This window comes from Eleginops maclovinus, chromosome 12, assembly GCF_036324505.1.
Source record: "Eleginops maclovinus isolate JMC-PN-2008 ecotype Puerto Natales chromosome 12, JC_Emac_rtc_rv5, whole genome shotgun sequence".
Classification (NCBI taxonomy): Eukaryota; Metazoa; Chordata; class Actinopteri; order Perciformes; family Eleginopidae; genus Eleginops; species Eleginops maclovinus.
The window spans coordinates 380751-403795 of NC_086360.1; the positions used below are offsets into that span (position 1 = coordinate 380751).

The 23045-nt window shown below is 43.1% G+C and overlaps 1 protein-coding gene and 1 long non-coding RNA gene across 4 annotated transcripts in view; one reads left to right on the forward strand and one right to left on the reverse strand.

Moving 5' to 3' along the window:
• The window catches only part of abca2 (ATP-binding cassette, sub-family A (ABC1), member 2), a 168201-nt gene that overhangs the window by 85294 nt on the left and 59862 nt on the right, over nucleotides 1-23045 (reverse strand). For all 3 annotated transcript variants that reach the window (XR_010166908.1, XM_063896434.1, XM_063896435.1), the window contains one exon: nucleotides 678-771. Coding sequence is in view for 2 of the 3 variants with exons in the window: in XM_063896434.1 (XP_063752504.1) it covers nucleotides 678-771 (94 nt within the window). In the remaining variant the exon portion in view is untranslated. The remainder of the gene's footprint in view (nucleotides 1-677; nucleotides 772-23045) is intronic.
• On the forward strand, nucleotides 3268-5002 carry LOC134873972 (uncharacterized). The gene is made up of 2 exons (XR_010167007.1): nucleotides 3268-3680; nucleotides 4664-5002. It is a non-coding gene; the product is annotated as an uncharacterized LOC134873972 (long non-coding RNA).

Here is a 23045-nt window from a genome sequence, read left to right on the forward strand (position 1 = left end):
ATTATAATTTAATTTGCCGAGGTGATAGCATCGTAGGGTTAGAAGGGTCGTGTTTGTTAGGGTGAGTGAAGACGCCCAGGGTTAGTTCACCTGGCTTCGTAGTACACGGCCAAGATTGGAGGATAAAATTAAGTCATGATGAAACTTACACACTGGTCCATCCAACACGTTGAGAACATGCATCAGGCACAGGACGAAAAGAAACACAGATGAAAAGAAAAAGAAAGAAAGAACAGCAAAACAAACAAGAAAAAAAGACAAAGGAAAACAACATGGACAAAAAACATTACTTTAAAGTGTGGCAATGGCTACAAGAAAAATAGATTGCACTGAGAGCAAATTAAAACATGAAAAATACCTACTAAGGACAGAGCATCACAATATTAGACATGATAAAAGGACACAACAGCTACAGCACATGGTGACAGCAGCAGATTTATGTTTAGAAGTGTCATTTAATTTGACCAGGGGAACCACAGCAATGCATACTGCTTAGTATCAACACATGTTTCTAGCCTTGCTGACAGAACCACGATCTCTGAACTATACATGAGCTCAAATAAACAGCCCTCTTTTAAAATGTTCAGCAAACACAAGGAAAGTGAGCATTTATTGGGTCATCCTTTTACCCTTTAAGAGTACATTATATTCAAAAATATAGTCAACCCCCTGCCTACCTTCCTTGACCGGAATCGCTGGCTTCTTCTGCCTCAGACCCAGGAGTATGAAGAAGAGGACCAATGGGATGAAGATCTCAAAGGCCAGCACCCACTAGAGGGGGAGAGGACAACATTGACAAATTTATCAGGACTTAATTTCCAATTAAACCTAGGCAAAGCTCAGTTTGAGTGCAGGGATCCTGGTGACCTTGGTCTGGTTCTAACATGAATCTCTCTCGGTCAGCTCCCATCTCACTGCTCGTGGATCACACTGTAAAATAGATTGAGTCTGCCTACCTTCACATATCCATTCATTACATCTGAGACGGAGTGTGAAAGAATCTTGTTCAGGCCAAACCTAACTGCCAAATCCTCTCCATAGTTAGTTATTTTAAACAGTATATAGTTCTCGCCTTATAGTGTTGATGGATGAGAGCCACTGTCTGTGAGGAAAGAAGCATATACAGTCAGGTCCATAAATATTTGGACATTGACACAATTTTCATTATTTTGGCTCTGTACCCCACAACAATAGATTTGAAATTAAACAATAAATATGTTCTTTAAGTGCAGACGTTCAGCTTTATTTTGAGGGTATGTACATCCAGATCAGGTGAATGGTGTAGGAATTACAACACATTTTATCCAGGGTATCCCCTTTTTAAGGGACCACAAGTAATTGGACAATTGGCTGCTCGGCTGTTGAATGACCTGGTGTGATATTTTGTCATTAGTTCATTTACAAGGAGCAGAAAAAAAGGTCTAGAATTAATTTCAAGTGTGTTATTTGAATTTGGAATGTGTTGCTGTCAACTATCAATGAAGTCCAAACAGCTGTCACTATCATTGACGCAAGCCATCATTAAGCATTAAACAAAAACATCAGAGACATACCAAACACATTAGGTGTGGCCAAATCTAACATTTGGTTCATTCTTAAAAAGAAAGAACGCGCTGTTGAGCTCAGCAACACCAAAAGACCTGAAAGACCATAGAAGAACACTGTGGTGGATAACAGAATAAAAGAAAAAGCCCTACACAACAGTATGCCAGCTCAAGAACAATCTCCAGGAGGTGGGTGTATCTATGTCAAAGTCAAAAGTCAAGAGAAGACATCACCAGAGTAAATACAGAGGGTTCCCCACATGATGTAAACGTTAGTGATCCTCAAAAACAGGAAGGCCAGATTAGAGCTTGCTCAAACCCATCTAAAAGAGCCTGTACAGATCTGGAAAACATCCTATGGACAGATGATTCAAAGATCAACTTGTACCAGAATGATAGGAAGAGAAGAGCATAGAGAAGGAAAGGAACTGCTCCAAAGCGTAATCCTCATCAGTGCAGCATGGTGGTGGTAGTGTTATGGCGTGTGCATGTTTGGCTGCCAATGAAACTGCTTCCCTTATAGTTAATGATGATGTGACTGCTGACAAAAGCAGCAGGATGAACGCTGAAGGGTTTCAGGCAATATTATCTGCTCATATTCATCCAAATGCTTCATAACTCATTGTGTGGCACTTCCCAGTGCAGATGGACAATGACCTGACGCATACTGCAAAGGCAGCCAAAGAGGAATTTCTGCAATGGCCAAGTCAATCACCTGACCTGAATCCAATTGAGCATGCATTTCACTTGCTGAAAACTAAACTGAAGGGACACTGCCAAAAGAACAAGCAGGAACTGAAGACAGCCGTAGTAGAGGCCTGGCAGAACTTCAGCAGGGATGAAACCCAGCGTCTAGTGATGTCTATGGGTTCAAGACTTCAGGCTCTCAATGACTGGAAAAGATTTGCCACCAAATATTAAAAGTGACAATTTTATTTATGATTATGTTACTTTGTCCAATTACTTTTGGTCCCTTAAAAAGGGGATACCACGTATAAAATGTTTTGTAATTCCTACACCATTTATCTGATTTGGATGTAAATACCCTCAAAATAAAGCTGAAAGTCTGCAGTTAAAGGACATGTGGAGTTTTTGATTTCAAGTCCATTATAGAGGTGTACAGAGCAAAAATAATGAAATTGTGTCAATGTCCAAATATTTCTGGACCTGACTGTAGACACTTAATCTGACACTGAGATGAGGATGGTTACTAACTACAGCTCATTCTCTACTAATTGTGCTCACATCTGTTATCAAAGTACAGAGTGCATTCAATCCTAAATGGCTTCCTTTTCCATCCTTATTCTTGCTATATAAATACTTTGTATGATCAGTCATCAACGGAACATTCAATGAGACACAGCAGATTCAATTTATCATTCACAATGAGCCTGGAGAGGAGAGGAGATCTTATTTTAATATATTAACAGGTGCACAGACTCCTACCAATGACTGCTCAGTCTGCTTGTACATAAATAAATACAGTCCAAATGTGGTCCTTTACCGGGATTTAGCCTTGGTATTTCAGTGTTTCACACACACACACACACACACACACACACACACACACACACACACACACACACACACACACACACACACACACACACACACACACACACACACACACACACACACACACATATTTGTTCTTTACATTTGGACAAATAGCCACTAGTACCTTAGTAGCCAAAATCAACCTTCTCCAGGGGCGGATCTACCGGGGTGGCATGGGGTGGCAACTGCCACCCTAAATGAAAGCCTTGCCACCCCTGCTGCCACCCCATGTGGCAGCAACGAGTTAAAAGAAAAGTTAACGTCAGTCTGACATTTACGAGCCGAGCGCAAATCTCAAATGTCCGACTGCAGTGAATGCAGCACGAGATAACGCCGAAAAAAGTGTCTCTTCTAATTCGAATGCAACCCAAGCGCTCTTAAGTGACGTGGTTGGTTACGTTCCTGTTGTTCATCTGTCCATCATCGTCTAAAGCCCGCCCTGGCAATCTGATTGGGCCAGGGCTACGTTCGGTTGGGACCCAGGCTAGCACCTGACTGCTTTCTTTTGAAAAGTGAGTGGCGCGAACGCGAAGTGAAGGAGCCAGGAGTCGCAAGGAGAGGACACACGGGAGGAAAGAGGTAAAACATTTTTTTTCTTTTCTTCAATAAATTAAATTGCTAGTATAGTTGTGCAGTGCTAGTATAGTTGTGATGCTGATTTTGAGATGATCCGCTTACTATACATGTAATCAGAGACGGTAATACTAGATTATCTTTGATGTAATGTTAGCTAGGTCTGATGCTAGTACTGTGTAAAGTAAGCTACAAAAGCTAATATTGATTCAACGTGTGTCAAGGAAAACATTGTAAAGTTACTTTGAATCATCTTACAGAAATGAAGAGGAAAGGTAGCATAAGCAGTTTTTTTTCACCAAAGCAAAAGTCGAGAGAAGCAGAAAATAAACAACTGAGCAATGTAGACGGAGGAGATGAGGTGGAAGAAGAGAGAAAAGATGAAGACGAGGTGGAAGGAGAGAGAGAAGGGCAACAGAAACGTGACAGAGATAGAATACAGGGCCAAGGTGACCAGGGACAGGAGGAGGTGGGAGAACACCGCAGCGAAGATATGGAGGAGGGAGAGCATCATCAAGATGAGGAGGTAGAAAGCGAGAGACAGGGCTCAGACAGTGAAAGGGAAAGGAGAGTGCCTGCTGAGCCATCACCAACGATCTCCAGTCGAGTTGGTCCACATGGTATGGAAACTGTTGCTGCATAGTACATAGTAGCCTACTTAGTTACATAAGAACAACAAATGACAAAAACGGACATTTTGCTATTAGGTGCATTTAAGAGACATTGCTTTGACTTCAAATAAATGTAATTATTAATGTTTGCTTGAATACGAATAATTGGGGAAATGTGTAAGTGTGAGAATGAGAATTAAACAAATTAACCTATAAATACTCTCCCAGGCTAAAATGTTAGTGTGTGTTAACACAGTCTGATTATTATAACTAATCAATGACAGTTCCAAATTGATAATGTTTTACTCGTTGTTATATTATTGTATAATTTGTTCAGAGGTAATGCTGTTTGAATCTTTCCTCCCCTCCAACTTCTAGACGTATCCAAGTCCAGGTGTGAGGTTCCAGTGCAGCCAGTGCGGGAGAGTTTCCCAAAGACACTCCAGGGAGGAGCCAGGAGAAGCTTCCGCAGCGACTGGTACAAATCTCATCCCTGGTTAGAATACTCACAATCTAAAGACGCATCTTACTGTTTTGCCTGTAGGCATTTTTCCCTTCCCGATGCTCCAAGGACTGTTTTCACCTCATTCGAGGGTTATCAAAACTGGAAAAAGGCTACAATGAAAGACAGTGGTTTCTGTTCTCATGCCAGATCTGAAAGCCATGTAAATGCAATGTTTGCATGGACAGAGAACAATAAAATGAAGGATAAAAATACCTCAATGTTTGGGCTAATGGATGAGCAAAAAAAGAGGCAGGTGGCTGAAAATCAATACTATATTAAAACATTAGCTGAAATTTTAGTTCTAACAGCCACAGAAAACATAGCACAGCGGGGTCACAGGGAGTCTCTCGATTCAGACAATAAAGGTGTTTTTCTGTCTATGTTAGACTTGCTGGGTAACCATAACCCCATCATCAAAAAAAGACTTGAACAACAAGCTAAAAATGCTAAATACACCAGTAAAACAATACAAAATGAAATACTTGAATGCTTGGCTGCAATGGTCAAAGAGGAAATAATCCAGGAAGTTAAGACAAGTAAGCAGTTTTCAGTTATTGTTGATGAAACGAAAGATCTTCAGAAAAAAGAGCAAATGTCATTTGTTCTGAGATATTTTTACAACGGTGTGGTTCATGAGAGCTTTCTGGAGTTTGAAGTGGCAGAACACCTGGATGCTGCTGCCTTGAGTGACAAAATTATATGCTTCCTTGAGAAGCATGGGCTAGAGTACAAGAAAAACCTTGTAGGCCAGGGCTACGATGGCGCGGCAGTGATGCGCGGGGCACATGCAGGTGTTCGAGCTAGAATAAAAGAAGTAGCCAAACATGCCTTCTATGTTCACTGCAGCGCACACTGCTTGAACTTAGTTATAGTAGACGCTGTAAAAAGTGTGGCAGATGCAGGAAAATTCTTCTCATTATTGGAACGACTGTATTTATTCATGTCTGGGTCCTATGTACATAACAAATGGCTGGAAGTTCAGCGGGAGATGTTTGATGGTGCACCAAGGGAACTCCAACGGCTAAGTGATACACGTTGGGCCTGTAGGCATATAGCATGTCGCAATGTTATGGACAGGTTGCCTGCAATAGTACAGGTGCTTGAAGAGATCGCATCTGAGAACCATCCACAAAGAGCTGTTGAAGCAAGAGGGATATTGGCTCAAATTGATCTGAATTTTGCTGGATCTCTTGTTCTGTTCAGAAAGGTCCTGAGTGACTCCAAATTTTTATCAGACATGCTCCAGTCTAAAACATTGGACCATGCTAAGGCTGTTGAACTTATTGAGGCACTTAAAGAGACACTGGTCCAGTACCGTAGCCAAGCCTCTTTTGAGGAAATGTGGAGTGAAACACTTGATTTATGTCAACAAAGTAACATTGATACAACTCAGCGAAAATCAAAGAGGCCAAGACAGACAACAAAGGTGCTTCAGGATACTGTCATCCTCTCCACCCTGGGACAGCATGTAGTTCCAGATAGCAAACACACTTTTTGTGTCTCTGTGTACTATCCAGTTCTGGATAACATGATTGGAGAAATAGGACGAAGATTTTCTAACACAAATTGTAACATCATGCAGGGTGTCCAGGCACTAAATCCGTCAAGTCCAACTTTTTTGAGAGAGGAGGCTGTGCTGTTATAGCCTCGTTGCACGGTAACCGTAAATTCTACTTCCGCTGTTACTGTATGCGCTTCTAAACTTCCGGTGTGATATCGGTGAACGTCAAACATGGCGAGTTTCTACACTAGATGCCTGCAGGATCTCCCAAACATTTCCATCTCAGATGTCCACCGACTTGTTCGGATGGGCAGTTCTACACCGAAGAGCAAACGTGATAAGGGATACAAAATGTACCTATCCAGTTATATCGACAATTATGAAGGTAAGTTGTAACTATGGCACAATATTATTGTAGCTACATAGCTAACATTAGCGCTTACATAGTGATATTACTGTGGTAATAGCTTTACTTACTTTTATAATTTAACGTGGTCTTTGCTCGACTTTTCAATGTTAGAAAGATATAAGATTATTGTTTTGTATAAAATAACATGTATGATGTTGAATTCCCACAGTTTCAAATAAAGATCCAGCAGGGAGAGTGAGCGTCAGGGCTGTTTGTTTCAGGTCGATGAGTCGTATCACCGTTTGTGGCAACACCGAGTAGTCGTGGTCAGTAGCTACAGCCGCGATTTCCATCTCGTTGTCAGAGACATCGGGACTCTCCACATCTGGCCGCGGGCGCCTCTCCCAAACACTCGGTCTAGGTGCCGATAGCTCAAACCCGTTCCAAGAAAACAGAACAGGGACTGATCCCTTTTGGAGTTTTCTTAGTCCCCCGGCTGTCACGACAAAATCTGTGCTTTTAAAGTGCCTACTGCAGACCTTTGAATGTTTCGTCGGACTGAAATTATCCCTTCGGATTCTCCTCAGCCACTCGGCCCGTACCGCCGGGTCAACGGGAAATGAATGAAAGGAAAGTAGCTTATTGTACCTCGAAGAATTCGTACACTGAGGTACACAACAGTGCAGTGCCGATGTCCCCACCCTTTGAAAGGTCAGTCGTCTTTCTTTTATTGTGAACACACTCATTGTACACTTCTAAATAGTAAAAGCCGGTTACCGGTATCCAGCTGTCAAACGCTATCATAACACGGAAGTGTTCGACCGGAAGTTTAGACGCGCATACAAGTAACAGCGGAAGTAGAATTTACGGTTACCGTGCAACGAGGCTATTGGCTGAAGCTTATGATTCAGATATTGAGGATCTCAAACACGAGTTACATCAGACGAGGAGATTACTAGACAGAAAAAAGGGGGAAAAGGAGAGTCCTACCACTCTAATGGAGTTCACTCAGTTGTTGGATCCATACCAGGATGTTTTTTATGAGTTGTTCAGGTTGTGCAAAATAGCGGTTGTTTTACCTGTGAGCAGTGCATCCTGTGAACGAAGTTTTTCATCTCTCAGGCTCATAAAGACATATTTGCGGTCTACTATGTCAGAAAAGAGACTATCGAGTTTGGCTGTACTCAGCATTGAATCAAAACGCACAAAAGCATTAGATCTAGATAAACTTGTGAAGCGTTTTGCTGAGCAACATGGAAATCGCCGCATTCAGCTGTTATAGGCATGACAACTTCACCCTTTTGTAACTCTGTGAGCCTTATTTTTTTTTTACTTTGTTTTTATTAGTATTCCTACAGTACAGTAGTGAAAAAGCTACCAGATATTGATAGCAAAATATATGTTAAGACAATTGTACAGAAATAGATAAACAAAAATAATAAATACATAAAATAAAACACACTTCACAGGAACAGGCCTCTAACCAGGGATGTGTCCATACAATTATTTTCCTTCTGTAGATATGTCTAGTTTCTTTAGTTATGTGTATACCATAAATGCCATTTTAACCAGTTTCTTGCAAATAGTTTTTCTTTTATTTTCAATTTATATGGGAGCATTTCCATTTCTTTGATTTCCTCTACTAAAGATAGCCATTGTTTACGTTTTGGCCCATCTATTTTAAGCCAGCTCTTAGTTATAGCCTTCTTACTTGCTACTAAAAGAACCTTAAGTATTGGTCTTCTTTGATTACCAGTTCTTCTAGCTCCCCAAGGTATAGAACCCTACATAAAAATGGAATTGTGAAACATGTGTATGATTTGGAGGCATCTCACCACATTGTCTCCAGCACGTTTGTTGGGCTGAAAGTTGTCTGCTTGGAACTCTGTGAGCCTTTTAATGGAATAAAGCAGCTCAGATTGAAATGAATGAAGTGTCCCTTGTTGTTTAATAGTTCAAGCTACTTAGGGGAGTATGTGTTACTGCCACTCAACATCTGTGTCTTACCTTAATGCCTTTCCTGTGATAATGCCCCACCTATAGTAGTGTGACCACACTTCTATCTCCTATTAAGTGAGATCACATTGTATGGTAACTTATTCCTAATATGAACCGTTTCACCTGAAACCTCAAATGCAAGACATTGCATGAGATTAAGCTTGTCTGAATGAGTTTGTAAATGGCAGTCTGTGCCCTTATGTAGTGTGTGCGTGCATATATTTCTCATCAAACTGATAACTGTGATAAAATTCTCTAAATATACGTCTGCCACCCCTCAAAAGTTCCTGCCCCTCTCTCGCCACCCCATAAATATTTTTCTAGATCCGCCCCTGACCTTCTCTATTCCTTCCCCCCTTCCCAAATCCCCCCCAGTGCCCCACCACCTTCCTCCCTTCTACCGGGCTGTCTTGTCACTTTCAAACTCACCCAGTGACACCACCTGCTCGTCTTCCACATCACCTACACACTTCTCCCTTCTCACCTCCTCTGTTGCTCCTGAGATTCTTCCTTCTCCCACCCATTTCATCAACAGTTTATGAACAACTGTCCGCTTCCCTAACCCCTTTCAAGAGGCAGGAGTGAAACCCACTCAACCCCTTCTGATGCAACAAACTACAGACCTGTCTTTCTTTCTGAAAAACTTGAGCGTGCCATTTTAATCAACTCTTATCTTTATCAGAACAAGCTTCTTGATCTGCATCAGCCTGGTTTCAACAGAGACTTGCCTCCTCAGGGTCTCTGAGGACCTGCACATTGCTAAAGCTGCCTCGCTCTCCTCTGTGTGTGTGTGTGTGTGTGTGTGTGTGTGTGTGTGTGTGTGTGTGTGTGTAAAGATCATGACAAGCCCTCAGGAAGAGCATCGAGTTTAGAGGCAAAGTGTTGTAGGTGCCTTACATTGAGGTAGAGAAATCTAGATTAGATTCAACTTTATTGTCATTGTGCGAAGTACAGGTACAAGCCAATGAAATGCAGTTAGCATCCAACCAGAAGTGCAAAGATGTACTATAATATATACAGAGAAAAAATAAAATACTATGTTATACCAGTAAGTATTTAGGGATTGTATATGCAGTATCTAGATACACAGTAGAGACAGTATAAACAACCTGTACAGTTGGTTGTGTGTACATTACTTATATGAACAGTATATTAATTCAATCAATGCAGGATGAATAGTGCAATAACATGTTCGTTATTTACAGTAACAGTGCAGTAGTGAGTGCAATGATACAATATGTGTTATATGTGCAAACAGCAACAGTAAACAATATAAACAGTATAAGCAGTGTAAACAGTTTAAGCAACATGTACAGATGGTTATGTGTAGAGTATCATATCAAAAGGAGGCTCTTGTATATCATTGGCTTACCTAGTTCATGCAGTCTGGAATTGATTATTTCACTAGATGCGGAGAAGGCCTTCGACAGGGTGGAGTGGAGCTTCCTTTTTTTTGTTTTGCAGAAATTTGGTTTCAATCCAGAATTTATATCTTGGGTCAAATTGCTTTATGCCTGCCCAGTCGCCTCACTCCACACAAACGGACTCCAGTCGGCCCCATTTCCCCTTTATCGAGGAACCAGACAGGGCTGCCCTCTCTCCCCCCTCTTATTTGCCATAGCTATTGAGCCTTTAGCAATCTGGCTGCATCAGGAGGGTGGGTTTGAGGGCATCACCAGAGCTGGGAAAGTTCATAAATTATCGTTATATGCCGATGACCTCCTTTTATACATGTCTAATCCAGCTGCCTCTCTTCCCGTGGTTCTAGATATCCTCAACAAATTTGGGTCCTATTCAGGCTATAAACTTAACCTCCACAAGAGCGAAGTTTTTCCCATCAATTCTGCAGCTAAAAGTATACCCTCAGCTTTTTTCCCTTTCAAATATGCTACAGACAGATTTCAATATTTGGGGGTGCATATTACTGACTCAATTGATTGCCTTTTCTCAAAAAATGTCTCTCCTCTCCTTGAAAGGTGTAAACTGGACTTTGTCAGATGATCTGGTCTCCGATTATCCCTAGTGGGTCGTGTTAATTTGGTTAAAATGGTTGTTTTACCCAAGTTTCTATATCTTTTCTCACATATCCCCATCCTTATTAAGAAGTGTTCTTTTAGATTGCTCGATCAACTAATAAGCTCTTTCCTCTGGGGCAATAACAATCCATGGATCAGAAGATCAGTGCTACAGATCCCAAGGGCTTGGCATTGCCCAATTTCCTACACTAGTACTGGTTCTGTAATATTAATACACTTTTATACTGGTTTAACAATGCTGCAGGCAGCTTACGCCCCACGTGGGTGGATATGGAACTTGCATCGTGTAAACTCTCTTTTCACTCCCTGATTTGCTCCCAACTCCCTCTGTCTACCTCCAACTTCACCTCAAACCCAGTGGTAACTAACACCATTAGAATTTGGATTCAAGTTAGGAAAAGCCTAGGCCTCCATAGGGCCTCAGACCTCTCCCCCATTGTAAATAATCACCTATTCCTGCCCTCTTGCACCGATATGGCCTTTCAGACTTGGTTTGACAAAGGGTTAACTAAATTTAGGGACCTCTATAACCAAGGGACTTTTATGTCCTTCATCGACGGGACTCCTGTGGAGAGAGTCAGCAGCTTCAGGTTCCTCGGGGTAAACATCAGTGAGGACCTGACATGGACACATCACACCAGGGTCATATCCAAGACGGCTCGACAGCGGCTCTTCTTCCTCCGCAGGCTGCGGAAGTTTAACATGGACTCCAGGATACTCTGCAACTTCTACAGGTGCACCATCGAGAGTATCCTGACTGGCTGCATCACCGCCTGGTATGGCAGTTGCACCGCCCTCAACCGTAAGACTCTACAGAGGGTGGTGAAAACTGCTCAGCACATCACCAGGACGGAGCTGCCATCCATGGAGGACCTCTACACCCAGCGGTGTAGGAAGAAGGCCGGTAGGATATTAAAGGACCCCCATCACCCCAGCAACAATCTGTTCTGTCTGCTGCCGTCTGGCAGACGGTACCGCAGCATCCGGACCAAGACCACCAGACTCAGGGACAGTTTTATACCACAGGCTATAAGACTGCTGAACTCCTGAGCTGTGTGAATGTCTACTCACATCTGTTTATAGTACACACATACATATATACATATATATATATATATATTATACACATCTGCCATACATATCTGTTTATAGTACACATATCTATATATTGTACATATCTGCCATATACATCTGCTATACGTAATATATGCATCTGTCCATACCTCCTCATTCAACAGTGTAAAGTATTTAAATACTCTCAATGTATTCCACATATGTATATATTTCACATCCTCAAATCTGTATTGTTAATATTGTAAATATTCTTCTCTCTTTTTGCACTATTTTATTTATCTTATTTGCACCATGCATGTTGAGTTGTTGGAGGAGCACGCGACATAAGATTTTCATTGCCAACATATACGCTGTATCTGCTGTGCATATGACCAATAAAACCTTGAAACCTTGAAACCTGAGCTCTCAAAGAAATTCGACCTGCCTAGAACCCACCTATATCGTTTTTTTCAGACAAGGCATTTTGTCCAGAATCAGAACCCCAAAATCCTGAGTCGTTTCAAGTTTCAAGGTTTTATTTGTCATATGCACAGCATATACAACGTATATGTTGGCAATGAAAATCTTATGTCGCGTGCTCCTCCAACAACTCAACATACATGGTGCAAATAAGATAAATAAAATAGTGAAAAAGAGAGAAGAATATTTACAATAACAACAATAAAGATTTGAGGATGTGAAATATATACGTGGAATACATTGAAAGTATTGAAATACTTTACACTGTTGAATGAGGAGGTATGGACAGATGCATATATTACGTATAACAGATGTATATGGCAGATATGTATAATATATAGATATGTGTACTATAAACAGATATGTATGGCAGATGTGTATAATATATATATACAGTGGGGCAAAAAAGTATTTAGTCAGCCACCAATTGTGCAAGTTCTCCCATTTAAAAAAATGAGAGAGGCCTGTAATTTTCATCATAGGTATACCTCAACTATGAGAGACAGAATGAGAAAAAAAAATCCAGAAAATCACATTGTAGGATTTTTAAAGAATTTATTTTCAAATGATTGTGAAAGACCCAGCCACGCTTCATCTTCAGTGCCCTTGCTGATGGAAGGAGGCTTTCACTCAAAATCTCACGATACATGGCCCCATTCATTCTTTCCTTTACACGGATCAGTCGTCCTGGTCCCTTTGCAGAAAAGCAGCCCCAAAGCATGATGTTTCCACCCCCATGCTTCACAGTAGGTATGGTGTTCTTTGGATGCAACTCTGCATTCTTTCTCCTCCAAACACGACGAGTTGAGTTTTTACCAAAAAGTTCTATTTTGGTTTTATCTGACCATATGACATTCTCCCAATCCTCTTCTGGATCATCCAAATGCCCTCTAGCAAACTTCAGACGGGCCTGGACATGTACTGGGTTAAGCAGGGGGACACGTCTGGAACTGCAGGATGTAAGTCCCTGGCGGCGTAGTGTGTTACTGATGGTAGCCTCTTATACTTTGGTCCCAGCTCTCTGCAGGTCATTCACTAGGTCCCCCCGTGTGGTTCTGGGATTTTTGCTCACCGTTCTTGTGATCATTTTGACCCCACGGGGTGAGATCTTGCGTGGAGCCCCAGATCGAGGGAGATTAGCAGTGGTCTTGTATGTCTTCCATTTTCTAATAATTGCTCCCACAGTTGATTTCTTCACACCAAGCTGCTTACCTATTGCAGATTCAGTTTTCCCAGCCTGGTGCAGGTCTACAATTTTGTCTCTGGTCTCCTTTGACAGCTCTTTGGTCTTGGCCATAGTGGAGTTTGGAGTATGACTGTTTGAGGTTGTGGACAGGTGTCTTTTATACTGATAACGAGTTCAAAAAGGTGCCATTGATACAGGTAACGAGTGGAGGACAGAGGAGCCTCTTAAAGAAGAAGTTACAGGTCTGTGAGAGCCAGAAATGTTGCTTGTTTGTAGGTGACCAAATACCTATTTTACCGAGGAATTTACCAATGAATTCATTACAAATCCTACAATGTGATTTCCTGGATTTTTTTTCTCATTTTGTCTCTCATAGTTGAAGTGTACCTATGATAAAAATTACAGGCCTCTCTCATCTTTTTAAATGGGAGAACTTGCACAATTGGTGGCTGACTAAATACTTTTTTGCCCCACTATATATATATATATATATGTATGTATGTGTGTACTATAAACAGATGTGAGTAGACATTCACAGAGCTCAGGAGTTCAGCAGTCTTATAGCCAGTGGTATAAAACTGTCTCTGAGTCTGGTAGTCTTGGTCCGGATGCTGCGGTACCGTCTGCCAGACGGCAGCAGACAGAACAGATTGTTGCTGGGGTGATGGGGGTCCTTTAATATCCTACCGGCCTTCTTCCTACACCGCTGGGTGTAGAGGTCCTCCATGGATGGCAGCTCCGTCCTGGTGATGTGCTGAGCAGTTTTCACCACCCTCTGTAAAGTCTTACGGTTGAGGGCGGTGCAACTGCCATACCAGGCGGTGATGCAGCCAGTCAGGATACTCTCGATGGTGCACCTATAGAAGTTGCAGAGTATCCTGGAGTCCATGTTGAACTTCCGCAGCCTGCGGAGGAAGTAGAGCCGCTGTCGAGCCGTCTTGGATATGACCCTGGTGTGATGTGTCCATGTCAGGTTCTCACTGATGTTTACCCCGAGGAACCTGAAGCTGCTGACTCTCTCCACAGGAGTCCCGTCGATGGTGATGGGTGTGTGTGCCTCTCTCTGCCTCTTCCTGTAGTCCACAATCAGCTCCTTTGTTTTGCTGACGTTGAGATGGAGGTTGTTGTCCTGGCACCAAGATGTCAGGGCTCTGACCTCCTCTCTGTACGCCGTCTCGTCGCCGTCTGTGATCAGGCCGATGACGGTCGTGTCGTCAGCAAACTTGATGATGGTGTTGGAGCTGTGTGTGGCCACGCAGTCGTGCGTGAACAGGGAGTAGAGGAGAGGGCTGAGCACACAACCATGAGGGGCTCCGGTGTTGAGGGTCAAGGTGGAGGATGTGATGTTCCCCATCCGCACTGCCTGGGATCTGCCCGTTAGGAAGCTCATGATCCAGTCACAGAGGGCGCTGTTGAGCCCAAGGTCCCTGAGCTTAATGATGAGCTTGGAGGGCACAATGGTGTTGAATGCTGAACTGTAGTCAATGAACAGCATTCTCACATAAGTGTTCCTCTGGTCCAGGTGGGAGAGGGCAGTGTGGAGGGTGAGGGAGATGGCATCATCCGTGGACCTGTTTGCTCTGTAGGCAAACTGCAGGGGGTCCAGTGAGTCAGGGAGGGAGGAGGTGATAAAAGTTTTGACTAACCGCTCAAAGCACTTCATGATGATGGAGGTGAGTGCAACTGGGCGGTAGTCATTGAGGCAGATGGGTTTTGTCTTTTTGGGGACAGGGACAATGATGGACTCTTTAAAACATGTGGGGACTATAGACTGGAGTAGTGACCTATTGAAAATGTCTGTGAACACATCTGCCAGCTGAACTGCACACACCTTGAGAGCACGGCCAGGGATGCCATCAGGTCCAGGAGCCCTGTGTGTGTTGATCCTTTTCAGAGATCTACACACATCTGCACTGGTTAAAACCAGTGAGCAGGGATCCTGGGCCTTCTGTGCCTCCACAGCCGGGGGCTTCTCAAAGCGTCCCCCAGAAACACTGGTTGACTTGTTATTGGCTCTTGATCCCTAACAAAAGCGGCTAATTTCTAGCATGTACAGCCTTATCAATTCTGCTACTGACAGCCCAGCGTCCAGCCCCAAGGATTCTTGGGAGCAGGAGCTCGGAATCACATTGCCCGATGATTCTTGGCAACAAGTTTTACGGTTGGTTCACTCCTCTTCAATCTATGCAAGGCACAGCCTCCTACAGTGTAAAGTTTTGCACAAAGTTCACTACACTAACTTGAGGCTATCTCGGATTCACCCCAATTCACTGACTCTTGTAATATATGCAAACAATCCCCATCCAATCACTCCCATATGTTCTGTCTCTGCCCTAGGCTCGCCACATTCTGGTCCGAAGTCTTCAAAACTCTTAGTACAGTATATACTACTACTGTCATGGGTCCTCACTCTTGACTCATGTATACCTAGTTTGAATGTGTTTTTTGTTTATTTTTCTGCTTTAAGTATGAATGATGAGTGCTTGGTGTGTTTTTTGGGTTTTGTCTGTTTTCCCCCTTCCCCCTCCTGTCTTCCATACAGCTTCCACTCACCTGATCCTAATCAACAATCAGCCCCCCTGCCCAGCAATCAAGCCAACTCCAGTATGTAAGCCTGCTGCAACAGCCAGTCTCTGCCGGATCGTTGCCATACATGGTTTGTTGTGTGCCACGCTTCCAGTTTTGCAAACTAGCATTTTGCCAGTCTGTACTAGTCTGTTTGCCTTTTTTGCCTTTGCTTGCCTGCCTGCCAACCTGCCGTATTTTCTAACACCAGCTCTCCGTGTTTTGTAGGAAAATCTGACAGCCTGTTTCCTGCCTCCCTACAACTTACCTCAGCCTACCTTTTGTTGAATAAAACCACTTACCATCCCACCATCTGTGTTTCCCAGTGTCTGCTCTTGGGTTCAGTTTAGATGCCTGACAACTACTATCCTTTCAGATCCTCTTTGGTGCCCCCCTGCAGTCTGTCGCCTCTAAAGTTATACAGACTGTTCTAGCCTTTGCAACCCTGTTGACCAGGCGACTTATGCTCCTACATTGGAAACACGCTCAACCTTCATCTCATAGTAGGTGGATGAAAGAAATGTTACTGTCCATTAGACTCGAAGAGCTTAGGTTTCCCCTCAACTGCTCCTTAAGCTCTTTTGAAAAAACGTGGAGACCTTTTTTTAATCATATTGAATCTCTGACATCCCTGCCTGACTGTGACAACTGTGGCCCCTCCCTTTTTATTTTTATTTATTTCAATTTTTAATTGTTATTTTAATTTCATTTACTATTTTTAATTTCGTTATTTTCCAAACTTATGTATTTGTTGTATGTATTTTGTACTGTTTACATTTTGTGTACTGAGAAGCGTTCTCCTTTAGGTGGTTTGAGATTGTGGGAGGGATAAAAAGATGGGGAAAAATTAAAGAATGGAAGTTCTCTGTGACACTGCTCTGTTGTTTTGTTTGTCTAATTGCTTTCAATAAAGAAAGTTGATAAAAATGCAATACAGAGGTGTAAAGTCCCTGACACAACACAGGACCACCAAACTCTCAACTAAGATTCAGCAACCGAACACAAGAGTACTTCACATGAACACGACTTCAGATCCTTAAATCCCATTATAACAGAGTTTGCAAGGATAACAAAGACAAGAGTTCATAGTGAGTTCTCCAAACTGCTCATCAGGTGGCGGATAACTCTCTATTCCCCGGCAACAGTGGGAAAGTTGCCTGTGTAGATCATTCTCATAGGATTAAGTTTGTCCTTTGCAGGTCACCGTAGCTGGTGCGCCACCCGGTGGCGTGTTACTACTTACAATATTCCAGGGACAGAAAACAGGCACACTATGACACAAGGGCTGGTATAAATGTTCTTTTTCTGTTTTGTATATTTGTTTGAAATTCCCCTTAACCTTAATGAAATAAAATGGGTACTTTTAAACAAAAAAAAAAAAAAAAAAAAAACAAAACAGTCAGTACATGAAGTAACAGTGGAAGAGCCCACAACACACAGAGAAGACACGTTCTACGTGGATGGCATAGATATCGAAAGACATGTTGATAGTGTTAATCCTCAAGCTAAAGACAAAGAAGAAGGATTTGTTACAATTCACATTAATGGCATACCAACTGAAATGAAAGTTGACACAGGAGCTAAATGCAATGTGTTGTCTCAAGAAACGTTCACACAAGTGACCAATGGCGAGCAACTTGTGAAGCAAGAGACGGCTATAAACCTTGTTGCTTATGGAGGAAGCAGGATTGAGACCAAAGGCCTGGCCACACTGCCTTGCTGTTTAAAGGAGCAGCACCATTTGTTGCCTTTCTTCATAGTGAACAAAGATGTGCAGCCACTACTGGGATTTCGGGCATGCGTGGACATGGGAATTGTCACATTGAGCAAAGATGTCCACCAGATCACTACGGAAAGCAACACGGATTTCACCACACAGACACTCATGCAGTACAAAGACCTGTTTGATGATGAACTTGGAGAACTACCAATCACTTACTCCATGACAGTTGATCCTAGTGTACAACCTGTCGTTAGACCTGCCCACCGCATTCCTATTGCAATGCAAGACAGAGTTAAAGCTGAACTTAACCGCATGCAAAACATAGGTGTCATTATACCAGTTACTGAGCCCACAGACTGGGTCTCATCTATGGTGGCGGCACACAAAAAAAGACAAGCAGGAAATAAGACTGTGTATCAATCCACAAGACCTCAACACAGCGCTGAAAAGACCACATCACCCTATGAGAACAGTAGAAGAAGTTGCAGCACAGATGTCAGGAGCAAAAGTGTTTTCTGTGCTAGATGCTAAAAGCTCCTTCTGGCAGATACGTCTCGACAAGAAATCCTCCATGTTGACAACCTTCAGTACTCCATTTGGGCGGTACAGATTCCTAAGGATGCCCTTCGGCATTAGCTCTGCTAGTGAGGTATTTCAACGCTCGATGGAACAGCTATTTGCAGGTTACCCATGTTCTGTCATCGTTGACGACATCATCATTGGTGGCCGCGGAGTTGCTGAGCATGATGCCAACCTCAAGAAGGTGCTGGAACGAGTGAGAGAAGTCAACCTAAAGCTGAATCCAGCCAAGTGCAAGTTTCGCCTGGATCATGTAGGATATGTAGGTCACATTTTCAAAAGTGAAGGCCTAAAAGCAGACCCTTCTAAGACAGATGCAATCACTAACATGCCAGTTCCCACAGACGTTGTCTCACTACAGCGTTTCCTCGGTATGGTTAACTACCTCGGCAAGTTCATCCCGAATTTCAGCGACATCGCAGCACCACTGAGAAAACTCATCCACAAGGACACTGCATGGTGTTGGTTCCAGCAGCATCAGGATGCATTTGACCTTCTTAGATCATGCTTATCAAGTCCACCTGTCCTGTCATACTATGATGTCAGAAGACCAGTCACGCTCACCTGTGATGCATCATGCTACGGACTTGGAGCAGCGTGCATGCAAGATGGCGGGCCAGTAGCGTTTGCATCACGCACCCTCACTGACACAGAGACAAGGTATGCACAAATTGAAAAGGAACTGCTAGCTGTCGTGTTTGCCTGTACAAAATTCAAAGACTATGTGTATGGAAAGCCTGTAGTGGTGGAGACTGACCACCAACCTCTAGTGACTATCTTAAAGAAGCCCATCCACACAGCCCCTGCCCGTCTGCAGAGGATGTTGCTCCGGCTGCAGAGCTACGACATCAGTTTGGTGTACAAAAAGGGCAAGTATATGTATGTAGCAGACACACTTTCACGTGCCCCAACCACACAAACATCTCAAAGCCCTGCTGAAAATGATGCTTACGAAGTTATGTCTGTGAGCTACATCTCCACAGCCCGCTTGGAAGAACTCAGAAAGCACACAGCAGAGGACAAAGATCTGCAAGCCCTCAGTGCAGTCATTAATAGAGGATGGCCCATCCGACAGAATCAGCTCCAACCTGCTGTCCGTCTGTTCTTTCCCTACAGAGATGAAATGACAGTAGAAGAGGGAATTGTCATGAAAGGCCACAAAACGGTCATTCCTCAGTCCCTGCACAGAGAGTACATCAAAATAGTGCACAGAGGGCACCCCGGCATTGAAGCAACCATACGCAGAGCAAGAAGCATCATTTTTTGGCCAGATATGTCTAGAGACATCACTGAGGAGTTGCTTTCATCCTGTGCCAGATCTCCCATGGTCCACATTGGCAACAGACATCTTCGAGTGGCATGGAAAACGGTATCTGGTGCTGGTTGACTCATACTCTGGCTGGTTTGAAATCGACCTTCTCCGGGATGGGACCTCATCAACTGTGATAACTAAATTGAAAAGACATTTCTCTGTTTTCGGCACACCACACACACTCATCTCTGATAATGCTGGACAGTACGCCAGTCAACATTTCAAGGACTTTGCAAAACAGTGGGACTTTGTTCACACGACCGACAGTCCTGAATACCCACAGTCAAACGGACTAGCAGAGAGAGCAGTTCGCAGTGCAAAACAGCTGATGGAACGTTCACACAGAGATGGCACAGATGTCTTCCTCAACCTGGTAAATCTCAGAAACATTCCCCGTGATCTGACGTTAGGCTCTCCCGTTGAACGCCTGATGTCGCGACAAACACGTGCAGCCATCCCTGTGAGCACCAAACTGTTACAGCCAAACCCAAAAGATGCACAACTAATCAGAACACAACTCCTCAACAAGCGGCTCATCCTAAAGCACCACTATGACATCTCAAGCTCTCCTCTAAAACCCCTGGCAGAGGGACAAGTGATCAGGATGCAGACCCCAAAAGGATACGATCGGCTTGGCGTTGTGAAGGACGTGAGCGAGAAACCACGCTCTTACATAATCCAAGCCAACAGGACTTCATACAGACGGAATCGTCGTCACATCATTCCTGTTCTCGAGCCGTTGCCCCAGCAACAGCAGCCTCAAGATTTCGACCCTCAAAACACCGACCCCTCTATGATGGACTGTGTACCCCACACACCACAAACACCTGAGAGAAACAGCAGGCTGACACAGAACAGTTCCCCTTCACTACCAAGACACACATCACATTTCCCTTGCAACAACAGTGACACACCATACATAACACGATCAGGTCGCACATGCAAACCAAACCCTAAATATGTGCAGTAACACTGTTGGACAATCTTGTTAAAGTGATATGTTTATTCATTTCCTTTTCCTGTTACCTGGTAAGGTATTTTTGTAATGGTTTATTGTTTGTGTCACCAAATGCTAAAGGAATGTTCAATATCCTCTGCCTGAAATGTTATTTGATTTCAGATTGAAACATCAGCTAAAGGGAAGGGATGTAGATCATTCTCATAGGATTAAGTTTGTCCTTTGCAGGTCACCGTAGCTGGTGCGCCACCCGGTGGCGTGTTAATATAATAGGCATTCAGTTGTTAGTCGGCATGCAACATACATGTTCACTGTTCATGCTGTGGTCATAAATAAAGCCACCACTTGCCTATGCATTGTGTATTCCTTGTACATACACACATGCATGTATTAAGAGGTATCGAAAACTTCTACAGCCTGTACCCATAAACTGAAGGATCAAGGCAAGGACCCTTGTCACTTCACGCATCGACTACTGCGACCCTCTACTCTTTGGTCTCCCTCTCAAGTCCATCCACAAACTTCAACTGGTCCAAAACTCCCTGCATCATCACCAGAACCCCCTCCATTAACCTCCCCCCCCCCCCCCCCACCCCACACACACACTCTTGGGTCTTCTGCTTCAATCCAACTAACGGCAGCACCTTTTAGCTAAAGCACCATGGAGTCCAGAGCCTTCAGCCGCTCTGCATCCCCCGTTTTTTTTATTTATTATATTGTCTTGTTTTTGTGCTTTTGTTTAGTTTTTTCTGTACCTTGTACGGTGACCTTGAGAACTTTGAAAGGCGCATTTATAAATAAAATGTATTATTATTATTCAATTGATTCAAGCAGTCAGTGGGATCTTGAATTCCAACAAAGCAGCATTTGGAACGTCAGGTAGTAGTTGTATTTCTGTGACTGTTGAACCTGAGCATCAAGGACGTGCACATGGTCCTCATTACACAACGCTCTACAAATTACCCTGTTCAGCAGAATAAGTTACAGAATTTTCAGACTAGGATCCACTTTATCGAATGTGGTCCACCTGTCAATGTTGATATGTTGAATGGCCTAACTCAAAGTTTGGTTAAAATGACCAAATATTACAATAATCTTGGAACTGATTTAGTCAATGATTGGTCGGTATGACACAAAGATGAGGACGCTACAGTGTCTAACTTGGAATTATGGGATGGCATTATCTTCTTTCCTTTAGTAAAGGGTGGTTGTGTCATTCCCATCAGTTCCTAACTTCCCAGAACAAAAAGACTATTGGACTGCAGCCTCACTGCAGAGTCACTACAAGCGGACACATTCACTCTCATAACCCCCCCCTGCCCACACAAACACTCACACACATACAAACCCACACTGTCTACTGTGTTGGACACCGGTGACAGCATTCATAACATTTAGTATCACAATGAATCCAATGTTTAAGAAAGGGTCAAAGTGACAAGCAGGCACACGCACACACGCAAGCACACATGCACAGAGTGGACACCACAGATAGCTTCTCATGAATTGAAAAACGCTAAGCATATTCACTTCCCCAGGAGAATGGAGAGGAGAATAAGGTATGAAATAAGAAGCATAGGCATAAATGACATCTTTCTGTCTAAGAGGTTTTACTTTATCTTCCAAGTTTAAGTATGAAGAGGAAAAAGAGGAGGATCTGATGATGTTCTGAAAATGTTCTCTTTAAACATAGACTGGATGTTACAAAAAGGATTAATCTCTTCTGCTCAACTGAACCCTCTGTTTTATGGAAATCGTCACTCGAGCGAATAAATGTGTAATGCCCGCCAGGTGTTTCAGAATGGAGACAGAAAATTGAGCTTTTGGAAAACTTTAAGTATCAATCTACTTTTTGCTAAACTGTTACAGGGCCGGGTATGGGCAGATATCAGATTAGGACCTTTGTCAGCATGACCGGGTTCTACCTCTCTACACACACTCCATGTACAGTCTGCAGGGACACACCAGGCCCTTTTTACTGAACCATTCACCCACACAAGCTGCCCCCTATGTTGTGCACATCTAAAGCTGAAGCTATAGTACTGTAGCAGCTTCCTGCTGCAGCATATGTAACAACAGGACGTCTGGGGTATGTTTATGTGTGAGTGTGTGTGCGAGAGGGAAAAAACATGGTTTGAGTGGTTTAACGCAGGTTTTATAAGGGCCATAGAATGCATCTATCTGGTATTTTAAATTGTTCTCTGATGTCTACAAAGAAGGTATTTAACTTTGGTTGATCCAAAAAATGTCCAGATGCGGTTTAACAGGCCCATTTACAACCCTATGATTTGGTCCTAGAATGAAACAAGCTGAATTGCCTTATTTGGGGGCTCATTTACAAAGTTATGATGAGCTCTGCTCTGATCGGCTGGTTGACAAGGAGCAATCCATGGCTGCCTCAGAGCCCACAGAAGTAAGTAAAGTTCGTGAAACTGTGAGAGATGAACCATGGAGGCTATTGGCATCCAACCTTACATGTTTGAGCCTTTATTGGAGGAGGAAACCCATTGAATTT